This window comes from Dermochelys coriacea, chromosome 13 (assembly GCF_009764565.3).
Source record: "Dermochelys coriacea isolate rDerCor1 chromosome 13, rDerCor1.pri.v4, whole genome shotgun sequence".
Lineage (NCBI taxonomy): Eukaryota > Metazoa > Chordata > Testudines > Dermochelyidae > Dermochelys > Dermochelys coriacea.
In genome coordinates this window covers 28,845,214-28,864,094 of record NC_050080.1, presented here as the reverse complement: position 1 = coordinate 28,864,094, position 18,881 = coordinate 28,845,214, and the positions used below count along the sequence as shown (strand labels likewise).

At 42.3% G+C, this 18,881-nt stretch overlaps 1 protein-coding gene across 5 annotated transcripts in view; it reads left to right on the top strand.

Annotated features, from left to right (window-relative positions):
• The window catches only part of CBFA2T2 (CBFA2/RUNX1 partner transcriptional co-repressor 2), a 103,878-nt gene that overhangs the window by 76,096 nt on the left and 8,901 nt on the right, over window positions 1–18,881 (top strand). For 3 of the 5 annotated variants that reach the window (XM_038369930.2, XM_043495684.1, XM_038369931.2), the window contains 9 exons: window positions 1,027–1,170; window positions 6,611–6,852; window positions 9,578–9,667; window positions 10,677–10,858; window positions 11,707–11,960; window positions 12,678–12,763; window positions 15,156–15,351; window positions 17,570–17,638; window positions 18,559–18,749. In XM_038369930.2, coding sequence (XP_038225858.1) covers window positions 1,027–1,170; window positions 6,611–6,852; window positions 9,578–9,667; window positions 10,677–10,858; window positions 11,707–11,960; window positions 12,678–12,763; window positions 15,156–15,351; window positions 17,570–17,638; window positions 18,559–18,749 — 1,454 coding nt within the window. The remainder of the gene's footprint in view (window positions 1–1,026; window positions 1,171–6,610; window positions 6,853–9,577; window positions 9,668–10,676; window positions 10,859–11,706; window positions 11,961–12,677; window positions 12,764–15,155; window positions 15,352–17,569; window positions 17,639–18,558; window positions 18,750–18,881) is intronic. The other 2 variants (XM_043495686.1, XM_043495685.1) reach the window with 1 other exon arrangement.

Below are 18,881 nucleotides of genomic sequence, written 5' to 3'. Positions count from 1 at the left end.
GAGTTAACTGTCCCACCTTTTTTGCAATGAAGACATGGCCTTAAAGGTGAAGTGGGATGATGTTTTATAAAAACTAATAGTTTTAAGAACCCAAATCCTTAGGAGAATACTGTACTGTATGTGCATCCATACATTTTATAGTCTTGATTTTCAGTGCCCACGTAAGTACTCATCTATTCAGATGTACTTATGTGAATGCTCACACATCCTTCCTTTTGTGTGTGCTCGGGTAGCCCTGTATTTCTACAAGGATGCACAGCCCATGCTGTTCTCAGAAGTGAGGTGTTCATTTGACACCTGCAAACCCACACTTGCTGGGGCACTGAATATCAAACCCTGAAACAAAAGAGCTTTACAAATGTCTCCTTTACTTACCAGTCAAAGCCAGAGTTTGTTTTTTCCACCAGCCACCTGATGGCATCACAGGCGTCTTGTAAAGAATGTAACTCTGCCTTGTGTTGTGTGATGGTGGTTCCCCAGAGCTATGTGCCTGACCTCAGGATTTAATGAGGGGTGGAGATGTGAAAGTCTTTCATTTTCACCTGCCTTCTTTCAAACTCATTGGGCTCTTGTACTCTATAGGTGTGATTTTCAAAAGTGTCTAAGGGACGTAGCAGCATAAATCGTACAGACTTTCAATGGGACTTGTGCTCTTGAGTCGCTTCTCAAAATCCCACCCATGTATGTACAGTGTGCTGGCAGGAGTAGGCCGGCGTTGCCAGGTAGGTTTGTTACTTTTGGAAAGATTTAACACACAACCATACAAAAAACTTGGAACAGTGTGTGAATGTGTGCGCGCGTGATCAATCCAGAGTGTAGTGTGCGCCATATCAGTATCCTGCCTGCAGAGGTTTTAACCTATTCTATTCAGGTTCTCACACCGCCCTCATCACTGCAGTATATGAGCACCTTGCTCCTTCTCCCCCCCAGCATTGTGAGTTCAGAGGAATTATTTGGTTTGGGGCTGGGGTGTGTGTGTTTTTGACCTTCAGTGAGCTTTAAACTCTCTTTTTCTTCTCTTAACAGTTGCTAGTGAGAAGAGGGTGCCAGTGATGCCTGGATCGCCTGTGGAAGTGAAGATACAGTCGAGATCTTCTCCTCCAAGCATGCCACCACTGCCACCTGTGAACCCAGGCGGACCCCGGCCAGTGTCGTTCACTCCTACGGCATGTAAGGCTTGCCTGTACCTGGGTCTGATCTGAAGTTAGGAAACTGCTTTTCCCCTTGAATTTTCAACAAGACTCTTAATCTCAATATGGGGGAAACATTCAGTTTTTAAAAGTTGCTGCCAATATTGCAGCTGTTTTTGTGTGCTGATACCCAGAATAGAGAGTTAGTTATGCACTGTAGAGGTAGCAAAGAACTGGGATGGGGGATTGAAGCTATCCTATCAGGTAATTTATCCAGTGCCTCTCCCTACTGGTGCAAAATTGTTCACTATGGTACATTGACTCAAATACAGAAGTGCTTTTTTCAGATTAGTTTTAAATAAGACAAGTGCTGGCGCTTGCACTGCTTCCCTTGGGAGATTAGTCCACGGGTTGAGGTATCTCACTGCCAGGAAGGTCTCATAGCTCCTCCTTATTCACCCCAAATCATCTCTCTCCATTTCAATTATTTATACCCTTCCAATAAGGGTTGACTTTCACTGCCTCTCCTCGTCATAATTCAGTCCTCCATACCCCTGCTCTGTTTGGTTGCTGTTCCAACTACTCCCTCTAGTTTTTCTTTCTGGTAGTGTGATGCCTAGAGATATAAGCGATGGTCACATAACACCACCCCTATATCGGAACCTACTGACCGCTATTCCTACCTACATGCCTCTAGCTTTCATCCAGATCCATACCACTCGATCCATTGTCTACAGCCAAGCGCTACGATATAACGCATTTGCTCCAACCCCTCAGACAGAGACAAACACCTACAAGATCTCTATCATGCATTCCTACAACTATAATACCTACCTGCTGAAGTGAAGAAAACAGATTGACAGAGCCAGAAGAGTACCCAGAAGTCTCCTACTACAGGACAGGCCCAACAAAGAAAATAACAGAACGCCACTAGCCATCACCTTCAGCCCCCAACTAAAACCTCTCCAATGCATCATCAAGGATCTACAACCTATCCTGAAGGACGACCCATCACTCTCACAGATCTTGGGAGACAGGCCAGTCCTTGCTTACAGACAGCCCCCCAATCTGAAGCAAATACTCTCCAGCAACCACACACCACACAACAGAACCACTAACCCAGGAACCTATCCTTGCAACAAAGCCCGTTGCCAACTCTGTCCACATATCTATTCAGGGGATACCATCATAGGGCCTAATCACATCAGCCACACTATCAGAGGCTCGTTCACCTGCGCATCTACCAATGTGATATATGCCATCATGTGCCAGCAATGCCCCTCTGCCATGTACATTGGCCAAACTGGACAGTCTCTACGTAAAAGAATGAATGGACACAAATCAGACATCAAGAATTATAACATTCAAAAACCAGTTGGAGAACACTTCAATCTCTCTGGTCGCTCAATCACAGACCTAAGAGTGGCTATCCTTCAACAAAAAAGCTTCAAAAACAGACTCCAACGAGAGACTGCTGAATTGGAATTAATTTGCAAACTGGATACAATTAACTTGGTCTTGAATAGAGACTGGGAATGGATGAGTCATTACACAAAGTAAAACTATTTCCCCATGGTATTTCTTCCCCCCACCCCACCCCCCACTGTTCCTCTGATATTCTTGTTAACTGCTGGAATTAGCCTACCTTGCTTGTCACCATGAAAGGTTTTCCTCCTTTCCCCCCCCTGCTGCTGGTGATGGCTTATCTTAAGTGATCACTCTCCTTACAGTGTGTATGATAAACCCATTGTTTCATGTTCTCTGTGTGTGTGTATATAAATCTCTCCTCTGTTTTTTCCACCAAATGCATCCGATGAAGTGAGCTGTAGCTCACAAAAGCTTATGCTCTAATAAATTTGTTAGTCTCTAAGGTGCCACTAGTACTCCTTTTCTTTTTGCGAATACAGACTAACACGGCTGCTACTCTGAAACAACTCTTCTACCTGTAATAGCACCAGTACAGTACAGAGGGGTATTTCCCACTCTGCTCCCTCATGCCTCACTTATGCAGTCCAAAGGAACTTGGACTTTTTTGCTCCCATTATGACATTGCAAACTCGTATCCAATTTACCATTCACTATCTCCCCAAAGCCTTTCTCAGGATTACAGCTTTCCACTTTTCTTCCTTCCATGTAATAGTTGAGTTAAGGATTATCTTTCCCCAGATGCACTAGGTGCATTTTTAAAAAAAAAAGTTGATTCTCACTGTTTTCTGCCCATACTTCTCATCTCTCTAGCTATCTGTGTATTATTTTACTCCCCTCACTGATGTTTGCAACGCCTCACAATTTAGTAAAAAGAAAAGGAGTACTTGTGGCACCTTAGAGACTAACAAATTTATTTGAGCATAAGCTTTCGTGAGCTACAGCTCACTTCATCGGATGCATCCACTGGACGAAAGCTTATGCTCAAATAAATTTGTTAGTCTCTAAGGTGCCACAAGTACTCCTTTTCTTTTTGCGAATACAGACTAACACGGCTGCTACTCTGAAACCTCACAATTTAGTGTATCTATGATTTCTCTTAGCACTTAACCTCTCTGCCAGAATGCTTAATTAGATATTCCATAATACTTATCACTGGGATACCACATCAGACTTTCCCTTGCCCTCATCTTTGATACATTGTTTTTTTTTTTATGGCATCCTAGTTTATGGTTATTCAGTCTTATCTAAACCATTTTGAATTAATTTTTCAAGTAATGTTATGAAGCACAGAGTCTCGGATGTTTTACTAAAATCCTACTGGGGTCTGGTCATTCGCTAACTTAGCTTTTACTATAATTTCAATGAAGTAGGTTTGGTGAGGATTAGTCTCATGATTTATATTCCAGTAGTGCTTAAAGGCCCCAGCCAATGTCAAGGCCTCTTTGTGCTTGGCTCTGTACATATACTATAGTGATCTGCTCCAAAGAACTGATCATCTAAACCGAACAGGCAGACAAAAGATCCTGCTGGAAAGAGTTGTCTGACTTCACCCAGCAGGTCAATAGCAAGGCTAGGAATAGAACATGGATCTCCCATTCCAGCGTCCTAGCCAGTAGGCCATGCTGCGTCCCTTGCTTATTACTTATGGTAGTTTTATTTAATGGTTAGTTATTGCATTTTTTTTAACTATGAATAGATGTTAATTATGGGGAAATAATTGCCAGGATACTCCTCCTTGAAATTCATTAAGACATTTGCTTTTATCCAGTCTTCTAGTACTGTCCCAAATACTTCTCTTGGATTCATCATGCATCCTAATATCATAGAATGCCCGTCATCTAGTTTGGCTTCTTTGAAAGTGTTAAATGTTCCATAGATTTCTTTACTTTTTTTTTTTTTAAATAGAAAAATACATTTTTTAAAAACATTCAGATCTTCCTTACCCGTAATAATGACACACAAAACTCAAAGCTCATCTTTATTTTTCTTTGCAGGTCACCTTTTAAAACAACAGGCTCAGCATGTTGTCATTAATTTCATTCCTTCTTCCTTTATTAATGGACCTATCTTCCATCTAGCAGTACTTTCCCTCTGTAGCAGCCCTTTCGCCTCTTTCATTAACATGAGCAAGCTTGATATTTTTTTTTCTGCCCTTATCTTTCCTGTGAATCTGTAACTGACCTGGTTATTCTTCTTTGGTTGTCTCCCCGCTTCTCCACTGCCACGACAGGTGTGTGGAGGCTTTTATAACCTCAGATCTTTGAGCAGCCCTTGTGCGGTTTAACTGCCCTAATCCTTCCCATCATTTGAAAAGGTCTCACTAGGGTAGTCTTTTGAAGTTGAAAGGCTCTCATTTTAAGAGTACACAATAATTTATATAATTCTTATTAACCTACCATAGTTTTCACAATACTATAGTTTATAAATAATTTTTTCCATGCTGTTTCTCATGGTCCAATTTGGTACAATATTGCTGGATTTCCCTGTTCTTTCAATGAAGATGAAGTGGTCATATCTGTTTTTCTTGAACACCCATGTCAACTCTCTGTTTCCTCTCTGCATGCATGTGCATGCATCAACATCCCAGAAAGACAGCATAGTCCTGGGAATTCTTTCTGCAGTGCTGCTCCAAACAGTGCCCCTTAAAAGAGGACTTGTAATATTTTTTATTCTTTGGGTCCTGATCCTGTATTACTTCCTCAACCGAAACTCCCAGTGACTATAGTGGGTGTTGGGGTGCAAGGAGTCCAGAATTGGGGCTGTAATTTTGAAACAGTGGATTGACGTAAAATATATTTTGAATATGATGTACTTTTCCACTCTGCAATTCATGGTTTAGATCACATTAGGGCCTGAATCATATGCCTGCTTTAAAGTTTCCAGGACAGGACCTCAAATTGCACAAGAGCTGTATCGGGATCTGAACAATTTTTCAAATCCCTCCTGAAACCCCTAAACATCAGCAGCTTAGTCTAATTAATCAGAAAGCATGTTGAAATAGAATAACAAGCTCAGCAACATGATCAGATCAAAACACCAGACACTTGCAAAACTGAGGCTGATGTAAATTTCCTGGGGAGAGCATGGCCCTGATCCTGCAGTGGGATCCGCCTGGATGGACCTTTACACCTCAGCAAAGGCCTCTTGATGTCAGCAGTACAGCATGTGGGTGCAAACATCTGTGCTGTCGATGCTTGGCAGGACTCAGGACTAAGTGAACAAAATTGATTTACCTTGAATTTGTCAATTTTTAAGGCCAGAAAGGGACCATTGCAATCATTTAATGCGGCCAGAGAACGTCACCCAGAAATTCTGGCGTGCAGCCATAATTTCTGGGTGAGTTAAAGCATATCTAAGCCTTTGATCTACATGTGAGACACTATTCTGCCTTACACTGTTAACTTTAGGAAGCTCAGCTCCCGAGAGCTATCACAACCATAGGTATATATTTAGAAAGCATTTGTTTTTAACCCCTAATTGTTAGTAGTAATTTCATGTCTTTGGAAGTTAAGATAGGTCTTTGGAGTCTATTAAAGTCCATGCTCTAAATTTTCAATACGGAATCAGATGAGAAAAACATTTTAAAAAACAGCTGCACGTAAGGTTTAAAAAGAAACCTATGGACAGCTGATCTGGCCTGCAAACTTTTACATCTGGTCTACAAGCGGCTGAATAGTTAAACTTCCGTATTGGAACAGAGCCAGAAATGGAAAGGTTAGAGTGCTGAAAAATAATGAGTATAAATGCCAATTCAACAAAGCTGTGCCTGTATCCTTGTGTTTGAGTACATCAGCAGGAAATGTCCTGTGTTTTCATGAGCACTTAGAGAAACAGGTACAGGGGTTGAGGAAATAGACCCATTGTGGCCATTTTAACATGGTATTTTTGCTTTAATCTACAATTCTGGGGTGCTATGCTCTGTTTCTAGTCAGTTTTCTTTTCTGAGTCTCTCGAACCAGCATGGAACTGTTGTGTGCCCCTTTTGGGATTTCTACAGTATGTTGCAGCAGTGGTCACTTATGCTTACATTTTGGTTTGGTTCTGCATTTCAGTGCCCAATGGGATTAACCATTCTCCCCCAACTCTGAATGGGGCACCCTCTCCACCCCAGAGATTCAGCAATGGTCCTGCCTCGTCATCTTCGTCCTCACTGACCAATCAGCAACTCCCAGCAACCTGTGGGGCCCGGCAGCTCAGCAAACTCAAGCGCTTCCTTACCACTCTTCAGCAGTTTGGCAATGACATTTCACCAGAGATCGGGGAGAAGGTCCGGACCCTTGTCCTAGCACTAGTGGTAAGCACTAACAAATGGAGTCCTGGAAGCCGCTCAGGACTACCTAATCAAATGGCCATTGGGGCTTTTCTGGTGGGCCAGAGCTCTGCTAATGATGGGAACCTGGCAGCCGACATGTGTATATATTGCACAATACTATGCATTTGTGGCTTATGGGAAAGCTATTTACCAAGCAAGTCTAAACTTCGTATAATGTTTACCCTGTCTCATAACTTTTCTGTTTTTCATCATCTTCATTTGGCTTCAATAAGCTGTTGGACTCTCATCTGTATTTATCTTCAGCTACTAGCTGGATGCCACTAAGCTCCATGAAATTCAGAGGGGCTTGGGCTAAAAATCCTACCTTACAAATCACAGGCCTGTTCTGTTTTTTTTCCTAACTGAAAGGAGAGTAGCAGGTCTGATTTTTTTCAAAACAGTAATTTCCTATGATATAAATCTTCTGCTAAAGGGTCCTGAACATGCTCTCCTCAGCCTTCTCTTGCAGATAGAGCTTCCTTGCAACTGAGAAGTGCATGTTATTTTTTTGCTAGATAAACAGTCTGCTGCTCATGTCTTGTTGTAACCCTCTGGAACATGAAGAATTCCTAATTTTCCTGACTCCGGCTGCTGATGAATTTTGCTCTAATCTGCTTCCAAATGAAGGAAATGCCAGTTTGACACACCATTTGTTAAATACTGTCATGGCTTCAGTGTGGTCAAACTTAATATTTCCTTGCTGCGCGAGGCAATGTGGTCTAAAGGAATGTGCAGAGGGGAGAGAGAGTCAGGAACACACAAGTTCAGCCTCTGCCACTGACTTGTTGTATGGCCTGGGGGAAAACCGATAATGTTTCCCTGCTTCATGGGGCTGTGGTGAGAATGGATTGACGTTTGGTGCGGTGCTCTGAAAAAGTGGTGATATAAGTGCTAGGTATGATCTATACAGGCCACCATGATATTTTCTGTAACTGTTCAGTATGTGGCTGACTGGTTGAATGCATATGCTCCTAAAGATAAGGAGAAAGATCTATGGCAAATCTTGGGGTCCTCTGGCTACCACTGTACAGGGATAGCTGCTGTAAATTCACTGATTCAGGCACTATTTTAGAAAAAGGTAAATTCTAAGTCTCCAGTGAGCGGAGAGACTCGTGTCACACAAAATGCTTCTGATAGGATATGTAGCAGAACACATGATGTGTATTAATGGCTATTTGCTCTTAATGCCAGGTTTGGGCTGCCCCGCATAATTTAATCCAGATACACTAGGAGAGCAAATGAAAATAATGCTAAACTCTCGTAAGTGTTGAAAATTAGCCTTAGGAAATGAAGGCTGAACTTTCAGTGTCCTTCTTGTTCACGTGTGCGCATGTACTTGCATGCACTATCAAATTTATCAACACCTGTGCAGACTCTCTCAATGCTCTTAACACCTGCATAAGTATTCAGATACAGTGCTGGTGCAAAACCTATGGCTTGGTCGATACACACCTGTGTGTGCATTAGGATTTGTATTTGTGCAAGTGTTAGAAATAATTATAGTGCATGCAGGCTGTCATAATATAAAGAGAAAGCTAACCACTTTTAGATCCCTCCTGGCCAGAGGAAAAAACCCTTTCACCTGTAAAGGGTTAAGAAGCTAAAGATAACCTCGTTGGCACCTGACCAAAATGACCAATGAGGAGACAAGATACTTTCAAAGCTGGACGGGGGGGGGGCAGACAAAGGGTTCTCTCGGTCTGTTTTTTGTTTTGGCCGGGACCAGAGCAGGAATACAGGTTAGAACTCCTGTAAAGGGCTAATAAGCAATCTAGTTAGATATGCATTAGATTCTGTTTTGTTTAAATGGCTGATAAAATAAGTTGTGCTGAATGGAATGTATATTCCTGTTTTTGTGTCTTTTTGTAACTTAAGGTTTTGCCTAGAGGGATTCTCTATGTTTTGAATCTGATTACCCTGTAAGGTATTTACCATCCTGATCTTACAGAAGTGATTCTTTTACTTTTTCTTCAATTAAAATTCTTCTTTTAAGAACGTGATTGCTTTTTCATTGTTGTTAAGATCCAAGGGTTTGAGTCTGTGTTCACCTTTGCAAATTGGTGAGGATTTTTATCAAGCCTTCCCCAGGAAAGGGGGTGTAGGGTTTGGGAGGATGGGGGGGGGGAGAGGGGGAAGGAAGACGTTTCCAAGCGGGCTCTTTCCCTGTTATGTATTTATTAGACGCTTGGTGGTGGCAGCACTAAAGCCCAAGGGCAAAAGGTAAAATAGTTTGTACCTTGGGCAAGTTTTAACCTAAGCTGGTAAAAATAAGCTTAGTGGGTTTTTCATGCAGGTCCCCACGTCAGTACTCCAGAGTTCAGAGTGGGGAAGGAACCATGACGCAGGCATTTTTACCTACAGAGTCAAAGGGTTGGTACCGAATTAGTGTTTCTAACCAATTTTTAAAAGCCACGTTCGAAATCACTATGGTGCTTCCACAGAACTCAAGCACTTTCTATTGTATTTTAGGTTGTGGAGTATGTTTTATGGATTTGAAAAGTCTTTCAGTCATCCTCTGCGGCAATGGACTGGTAGGCCAGTTAGGGGATAAGGTGCTGCTGACTAAAATCTCGTGCAAATGTTATTGATCCCACATGGCAAATAGAAAGGCTAACTTCAAGTTTCATTGGTTTCCTTTTTCACACAGAATTTATTTTAAGGACTAAACTATGCAGAAGATGGAGTTTCATTTTGTTTCTTTTTACAGAACTCTACAGTGACAATTGAGGAATTTCACTGCAAGCTCCAAGAAGCCACCAACTTCCCTCTTCGTCCCTTTGTGATTCCCTTTCTGAAGGTGATGGTGAAACTGCAGGGTCTCACTAATGTTTCACATGTTGAACCCAGCAGCCTGTGTTGTTTGGCAGCACTGAAATTGCTGGGAACCAGTAAACAGGAAGCTCATCAGAGCAATTACACTTAAAGTCACAGGAAGACGGACCAGAATATACAGTCATGTTGACCTAATATGACCAGCTCAGAGGGAAAGTGTGACTTTGTCATGGACATCATTAAAGATCCTGTATTGTCCATTTCCCCTGGGCTGATTGCATCTGAAGGTGATGACTGAATTTCCCGACATATTTCTTAGCATAATCTCATTTTTCCACACATTCTCTTTAACTCCAAGTATCATAGTTTATTTCTTGTTTACTCCATAACTAATTTCAGCAGACCAGCTGGGCATGTGTTGAACAGAGGAAATACAAATACTTAGGGAAGGGAGTTGGAGGTTTCAGAGAAATTATGCACTCCACCAAAACAAATAAGTAATTGATATGTAATGTTGAATGCTGTCATCTTTTCATTAGAGATGCACTAAAAACATAAAGCATATGTTCTAAATGTTTGTTTATACAGCAATCTGGGATAGCCCTAACAGCGTATTAAGGTCTATAATAGCCTATCATGTCTATTTGTGTGTCAGAAAAATAAAACAGAACAAAATTCAGCAGTGATCTAATCAGGTCTTGCTTTCAGATTTGCAAGGCCCTGAAATAGTCAAGATGCTGGAATCACAAGGAAGGTTATTGTGTAACATTTTGTTTCCTAACGCAACCTGGTTCAGGCCCTCTCTAGTTCTCAAGAGAACATTTTTTTCACATAAGCACGTGTCACCTATATAAATATCATAAAGTGCCTTTTTAGTGCACAGCAAGGCTATAGCACAGGCCCCATTAATTTTAAACCATTGACGCTAGTCATGCCATTTTGACAGATAATTGGAGTCAAGTAGACAGACGGAATCAACACTGCTGTCAGACTTTACAAACCAAAACTGCAATGCAGTGCAACCTGTTTTCCAGGCCAACCTTCCCTTGCTGCAGAGGGAGCTGCTGCACTGTGCCCGGGCTGCCAAGCAAACTCCTTCCCAGTACCTGGCCCAGCATGAGCACATCCTGCTGAACACAAACACCACATCCCCAGCCGACTCCTCTGAGCTGCTGATGGAGGTGAATGGAAATGGGAAGAGACATAGTCCAGACAGGTAAAGGGAACTGCATGTTCAATTCAGTTTTTAAGTAGTGGCCCTGTTCCTGGAGCAGTGAAGTCAAAGTGAAACCTAATAATAAACTATAAAATAAAAAAATATAAACCTAATACTGTTGGAAGATGTTGTTCTTGCCTTGTGTTAAGCCATGTGGCCTGTTCAAACTCTCTCATTCCGAATTAATGAAACCTCTAATTCGCTCTCACTGCTGAGTCCAACGTGGCTCCATAAAAATACTCCAAGAGAATGGTGTGCTTGTGAGGACACTGCGCTGGGCTTCACAGGGTTTTCTTCAGGCACTGATACACTGTCAAGCAGAGTCTGCTGAGAGTGCCTCGCTGGCTAGAAGCTAGTATGACGTCTTCAGTCTGGCCTAAAATGCAGGAAGTGGCTGTTCCCTGAGGCTTTCCCTGGAGGTGTGGAGTGCGTAAGGAACGGAAGGCTGTTCTGGAGGAGATACTGGGGGTCAGAGAGGGGTGTGTTTCGGAAGTCTGTTTTAAGCTTTGCTAATTGTATTTTGGATAAAGTTTTGTGTATAATTACATAGAATGTGCCTGGAGTTTAGAGAAGAGCAACTGGAAATAATCTAAATTAACATCTTCTTTTCTCTTTCCCCTCCTCCTCCCCCCTTCCCGCACGTGGCAGTGTGTCCTGTAGTTGTGTTTTGGGTTTTTTCAAGTTTAATACATTTGTTTTGGCTTCCCAGCTTGTTCCTGCTAAGTTCTGCTGCTCAGAGTCCTGGTTTGAAATCTGTTTCTCTCTCTGTACAACTGGGTTCATCTCTTTCCCTTTCTGAATATGTTCTTAGTGCTGACAGAAATCCACCTATTTTGGCTTGTTTGCAGAAGAGAAGAAAATAGTTTTGAGAGAGACCCGCTCCCATCGGAGCCACCTGCCAAGAGAGTGTGCACCATTAGTCCAGCTCCGCGGCACAGCCCTGCCCTGGCTCTACCCCTCATGAATCCTGCTGGGCAGTTCCATCCAACCCCACCTCCACTCCAGCACTACACCTTGGAAGACATCGCAACTTCCCACCTGTACAGGGACCCCAACAAGCTCTTGGAACAGAGGGATATGCGCGATAGACATAGCAATCTTGGTAAGAAACCCTGGCCCCTTCTCTGTCCCATACGTGATCTTGCCGGATCTGTCATACTAAGGCTCCTATGGAATGGTCCAGTACACAGCTGGGCAGCATACTGAGGAGATCCGCCAATAAAATGCACATTGCCGGATAATTGCTTTCTGTTGGCAGATGAACCTGTGGGGGGCAGGTCAGCTGTATCTAAACAACCAGTTGCAGGAGCTCTTTAGAATACAGTATAAGTGGAGCTATCTGCTGTCATCTGAGAGCTCCCTCTTGCTGTAGACAGTACAGGATATGTCCTGTATTGCACTGGGAAGTGTGCCTCCCAGCACTCGTAGACAGACTTGTCTTAGCTCTGCGCAAGCTAGCGCACTGAAGTAGCAGTGTTTACATTGTAGCTTGGGCTAGCCACCAAAGCTTACCCTCAGAAGGTCTGGGTGGGTTTGGACTCAGGTGACTAGCTGCAGTGTAGCCATGTTCCCAAGGACCAGTTTCATAGGAAGTACGTGCATTTGGGATTAAAGGGAAAAAATGCTTGTTCAAATCAAGATTTTTCACTTTTCCACACCACTGCTCTTCACTATTGAAACGTACTTTTTTTTCAGTTTAACGAGCCTTATTTGTTATCCACTGGCTGGAGCTACCAGACCACTATTTGAAAGTGTGGTAAAGTCTAATGGAAGAAATCATGCTGTCTGGTCCTAATTTTGGGTGTAATTTTTATAACAGGTTTAAATGGCGGCTATCAGGATGAGCTTGTGGACCATCGCTTAACAGAGAGAGAGTGGGCTGATGAGTGGAAGCATCTCGATCACGTAAGGAACCTAAAAAAAAATAAAATCCTTTGAGGGCCCAGCAACCAAACCACCAGCTGCTTCATTTTACATGACCGTGTCATAGGTGGTATCAAATCAGCATTTTCTGAGTGGCCTATTTTACTGCACACTAAAATGTTTTAAAACTGCTGCCGATTTTTTCCTAACAAGTCTCTGATGTCCTGTGATAATCTGGGTTTTGGCTAAAACGGAGCATCCTGCAGATAAGGAAAGCAGGAGGCAATATATTTTCATGGAAACTGCAGTGTAATGTAAAGACATGGTAATTCCTATTGCTAGTTAAAGAAGAACGAATACTTTTTTTGCTGCTGTTGATAATGCAATGTTAAATGAAGCTGGGGCACAGCTATCTTCTTTGGTCTGTTTGGAAATGAAGGGCTGATTGTGACATGGACAAGTGGCACAAACTTGTATCTTTGTGACAGCTGTCATCTTGGCTGGCACTGTGGGGATTGAACATTGGACCTCCAGAGCTACTGCAGCTTGAGCAAAAGTTCGGTAGCTGAGTCTGTAACAGACTCATACCCTCTGTGGGTCAGGCACAGGAGAATCTATAACATACACCCACATGTGGGTTACACCTGCACTTTGCAGGCACAAATGCCTGTGAGGCCTTACATTTGTTTATGACCTCAATTAGTAACCATGGCACCTGCAAAACCAATTGTACCCATTGCTACCACTTGCATGCACGTACAGGTACAAGACTATTTCAAGGGTATGTACAAATATTAGCATTTTAAAGGTGTTTTCATCTGCAAAGTGCTGAGAAAATTGTGGGGTAATTTTGCATGTGCACAAGTGGAAGCTGGACAGAGATCTGGCTGGAAATTTACCCCAAAGTACTGTTCATTCTTCTGATACTAATCCTGGATTCTAGGACTCTGTGAAGGCAACGAAAACTATTAAATTGATCCCTGCATAAAACATAATTGTGATAAAATTGTGTTGTGAGAGGGGAGATGATATCAAAACATTTCCAAATCCTGCACAGCTGGGATATGGCTAGTTACTGACAACAGCGATTGTAGAAATCCGTTTGTTGCAGAAAAATGCATAATTTGCATTTTTACAGAGAATCTTTAGTTTTTACATTTTGCACAAAAATAAAAACATATTACTTATTCACTAAATTTTACTGAAAGTACCAGTGTCACTTATTCCAGAAGCTCTCAAACTGGGAGTACGCCCACTGGAGGAGGCAGGGGGTGGAGAGTCTGGAATGCATTCTGGGTGATGTGGAGCTGGGGTGGTGTGAAGCTGCTGGCTGTGGCACTGCCTTCAGAGCTGGGAAGCCGGAGAGCAATTCTATTAATTTATTTTATTATAATGATTGATGGCTCTATTTGAACTTGCTTAAAAATTGTAAATATATCAATAAAACATTGTGTTCAACTGATAACTTATGTATGGGTTAGGGAGACTAAAGTTCAGTGTTTTATTTTAATCACAGAAAAACATGGATTTTTGTTTTTTATATCGGAGAACTTTTGGGGGGGGGTTATAATGGAAAACTAGGATCCCTGCTGACAACTGTCTGTTCCCTAAGGCAAGGTCAATCTAACTGGCTGATGGAGAATCCCTGGGTACATACTGCCTTCCCCTCTGTTTTCTATGCAGCTCCAGATGATGGGAGTTGGATAGAAATTTGAATACAGTATGCTCTCTTTTCAGGAAGAGTTTTAGAAATTTTAAGTGTGTCAGATTTCAGTCCTCTTTCACATGGCTGATGTGAAATTGACAAAAATTGTGTTGCAATAAGAAATTTCACTTTTATAAATCAGTGACTTGATTATAGCTGCAGACCAATAAAAAGAAATTTCTCACTAATTCTGTCCCACACTGTTTCAAAATGGGGTTTTCCACCAAATGTCAGGGGAATGAATAAACGCTATTTTGAACAATAATTGTGTGAGTGTAGCTGATATTATTTCTTTCTTTCTGGCTCTCTGAGCATATCAGGTACCTTCCTGTGGTTGAAATTATGCCAATAATTGATCCAAACAGGGGCAGATCCCTGGTCTTGTCTGTAGATTTATAGAAAAGAATAAGGAGTCAAATAGGAACCTGCTGTCATGGATCTGATAATGCTAAAGCAGAACTCATTTGAATAATACTTTAAGAAGAGAAATCTCAGCTTTTGAGAGAATGTTCTGCTTTATTTCACCGGGACTTTGAATGTCTCTGACTTTCCCATTGCATTCAAATGATTCTGCGTTCTTTGGTCTACATAAGCAGGCTGGGCCTGTTGTTGGGAAGTACGCTCTCAATTTGGCATCTTCCACTAAGAAACCATTCTCTGCTATAGAGAACGTCAAAGAAACAGGCATCGGTAACCAGTTCTGAAAATTCACCTTTCCCTCCCCAACAGGCTTTGAATTGCATCATGGAAATGGTGGAGAAAACTAGGCGCTCCATGGCTGTTCTGCGGCGCTGTCAGGAGGCTGACCGGGAGGAGCTCAACTACTGGAAGAGGCGGTGCAGTGAGAGCACAGAGTCAAGGAAGGGAGGGAATGAATTCATCTCGAGGCAGCACAGTCCCGGGAGTTCTGACTCCATCAACAGTGGTAAGAGAGGGAGCCAACTGCTGCCACATAGTTACAGGGCGGCTTACTGGGTCACTTGAGGCTGTGGTTCCATAGCAATGTCCTCCAGATTTGCGGGAGACTTAAACCTAGAGGCTAAAAAAAAGTTCCCTTTGGTTCATCAGATGTGTCAGATCTAAAAGCAGCAGAATGTGAAACATTGCATGACAACATCAGGTTGGATCAAGTGCTCTGAAACTTAACACGTGTCAGTGAGTGACTGGAGGAAGAATACATAGTTTGTATGCTCTGAGACTGAAAGGGTTTCTCCAGACTAGCCTTTGCCCTACTTTGAGAGTATCCTATAGATCGGAAACTTGAAAACCAAGTTGACGTTGAGTTTCAGGTGCACCCCAAAAATAGAGAATGCTTTTTTAAAAAACATTTTATTGGAAGCATGGTGAACTTGTAGCTGCCTGTAATTCTGAAATGACTTAAGCAGCTTCCCCCAAACTTTGCAAAAATTAAAATTTCTCTATAGAAATTTCTCTTTAGAAACATTTTGGGAGGAAGAGGACTGAGAATAGAGTGCAGAATGGTTGCAGCCATAATTATAAAACCAGTACTAATTGGCACCCTGATATCTCTGAAAGTGCCAAGGAACTGTAGGCTTTGTTGTAGAAGCAGGTTTTCATTAGGAAGAAATCCTTTTCATTCAATCTGTTTAAAGCCATGAAGAAGGTATATCCTATGAACGGCCACTCTTAATATATTGGAAGTACAGTCTTTAATGGCATGCCATTTTAACAGTCTGCTCTACTCTATCCTTAGAAATAGCACTGTGGGCGTCTGTGTGTGTCACTCAAATTCCAGATCACGGGTGCTTAAGTTACAAGTTAAAAAAGCGGGTTGCTTTTTGTTTTCTCTACCTGCCTGCCCTATAGACTTATCTGGGGCTCTGAGAGTCAAGCCGGACTTATCCATTCATTTCTTTGCCATACGTAATAAAGATTCTGCAGGACAAATGATTCCCTCAGGGACACCTGTGCAGCCCTGTTGCCTTCAGTTGAGTTTTTACAGGTTTAACCAACCAGAGCTTAGCAAATAATTCTGTTGACGGCACAAAAGAGACAGAACCTAGTTCCCTCTTTCTTATCGATGTTGATTCTAACTAGAGCAGCAAAGTGATTAAAAAGTCACTGGAGTCAGCAGATGGTAATGAATACACAGAGGGAGCAGATCTGTTAAGTACAGGGAGTACCACTGAACGTCATTGCTTCTCAGAGTAGAACAGCCTTTTAAAGCTGCTCAGGACGAAGGTAGCTACAGCACCAAGGTGTTAAAAATGACTTAAAAGAGCAGGAATCTTGTTGAATTCTCCCTTAACAGGCTGTAATATCAGGGACTGTAATACCGGTGTGTTTGAGCTAGAGGGTGCAGTTAGATCAAAAACCTCCAAGTCAGTGAAATAGCTGGTGTATACATTGCAGAGTTTTGTAAGAACCTATGGAATAACAAACTCTGCTATTTCTGCCTTTTCCATCACCCTTTGACTTAGTTTAGTTTAATTTTTCTGAAGTCGTGTGAACCTTTAGAAAAACATATTTTTAAAAAACATACCAGAAAAGATTGTGTGTAAAAGCCATACTACTAGATTTCTAAAACTTTTCCAGTGGAAATATATTTTAAATTGCTGAGATCACGTGATGCCAAATAAAGATACCGTTTACCAGCATCTGTCACATTATATCTCACTGAGTTTGTGTAGTATCGGGTGTGTTTGTACACCTATAGCTTTAAGAGATGCATAGTTTGTATTTCAGTTTTAGTCTGGGAGTTGCCTTTGCGATCTTTGAAAATGAAAAGTGCTGTATTCAATGTAATACATTGTTAGTATAGATTGATCTTCACAATCATTGCACACAGCAGATGTTTGATGAGGTATATTTATAAATATAGCCTGTGATTATAAAGTATCAGAAGATGGAAGTGAATTACACTGTGCAATAAATCATGCAGGACACTAATTAAAAGTTCATTTATCATCTTGCCATTTGATGAATGGTCTGAGCTGCAGAAATCACTTACTTGGGTTTTAGCTATTAAGCCTATCATGGTCCCTTGGTGCTTTAGCTAGGTTTATAGACACTGTCTGCAGGCTCTCATAGCTTTCCTGCAGGGCTTGGAATGGCTGTTTAAGCAAAATAATTCAAGGAGAGGAGACACTGCTGATCTGTCAATGCATTCCTTGTTTCTACAGATTCCCAGCGGGACTTCAGCAGCAGGTCCGGGACGGGCTATGTTACTGAAGAGATATGGAAAAAAGCTGGTAAATATTTGTAGATGGTCACTTGATAGAGTTACCACAAGCTTAAGGGATAAATGCAGATGGGACACAGGGCCAGATGCAAAGTCAAGCTTTGTAGAAAAGCATCTTGAATGTGTGGTTCCTTTCCTGGCCTGCTGGTTATATGCTGACCTAGATTTGCAAAGAGGCATGCGCCTGAGCTGAGCACATATTTGATGTGTGTGTGCAGTTTGGGAGTTTGCGTGCCACATTGAATGCATGCCTGGCCCCAGAAGTATAAATACATGGGGAAAGCAGTTGGAGACGCACTTGGGAAAACGTAGGTGTGGACTTGATGCACCAACAGCTGAGTGTGGAGGTTTGGAGTAATACATTGGGGAAACAAATCCCATTGCAACGTAACGCAGCACGATTTCGTCTAAATTAATCTGGGTCCCTCCATTTCTTGGGCATTCAATCTGCGGGGTGTTTTTAGCCTTTTTTTGCCTACTCTTGACCTACTCTGGATTTCCAATATTCTTGGTTTTCAGTGGCTACGAGCTGATAGGCTAATGACCAGAAGTAGTTGGCATCAGGGCTGGTCAGAAGACTGTGTAGAACCAGATGGTGGATTTAGACTGGTTCCCAGTAGGTAGGCTTATCCTAGTAAGCATCTTGACAGTTGGCAGTAACTAGGCACCCTTGTTATCAGCCTCAGCAGAGTGGCCATAGATTGACTTGCCCGTGGTGATTGAACTCCCCTCTCTACCTAGAGGTTATCTCTTCAGCTCAAGGGTGAGGTTCATTGGCACTTATCTTCTTGTTGTCTCTTTAGTGTATCCACCCTAACATTGAATGGTGCTGCCCAGGGGGGATTTTTCTTCCCAATCTCACTCAGTTGTCTTTGTCCGAGGCTTGTTTTGCCAGCGAGACTAGTTGATGAGACTGTTGTTTTCTTCCAGAAGAAGCCGTGAATGAGGTGAAGCGCCAGGCCATGTCTGAGGTGCAGAAAGCTGTGGCTGAGGCAGAGCAGAAGGCATTTGAAATGATCGCATCCGAGAGGGCCCGCATGGAACAAACCATTGCAGATGCAAAGCGCCAAGCTACTGAGGATGCCTTCCTAGTGATTAATGAGCAGGAAGAGTCTACAGAGGTAAGAACCCATGGCCGTATCCCTGCAGTCTGGGTTGGGAGAACGAATGGGCAGTGTTGTAGGGTGAGATATAGTGCCCAGTTCGCAGTGGGCGTTGGGCTCTGAACTCCTGTTTTGTTTCTTTGGCAGTGG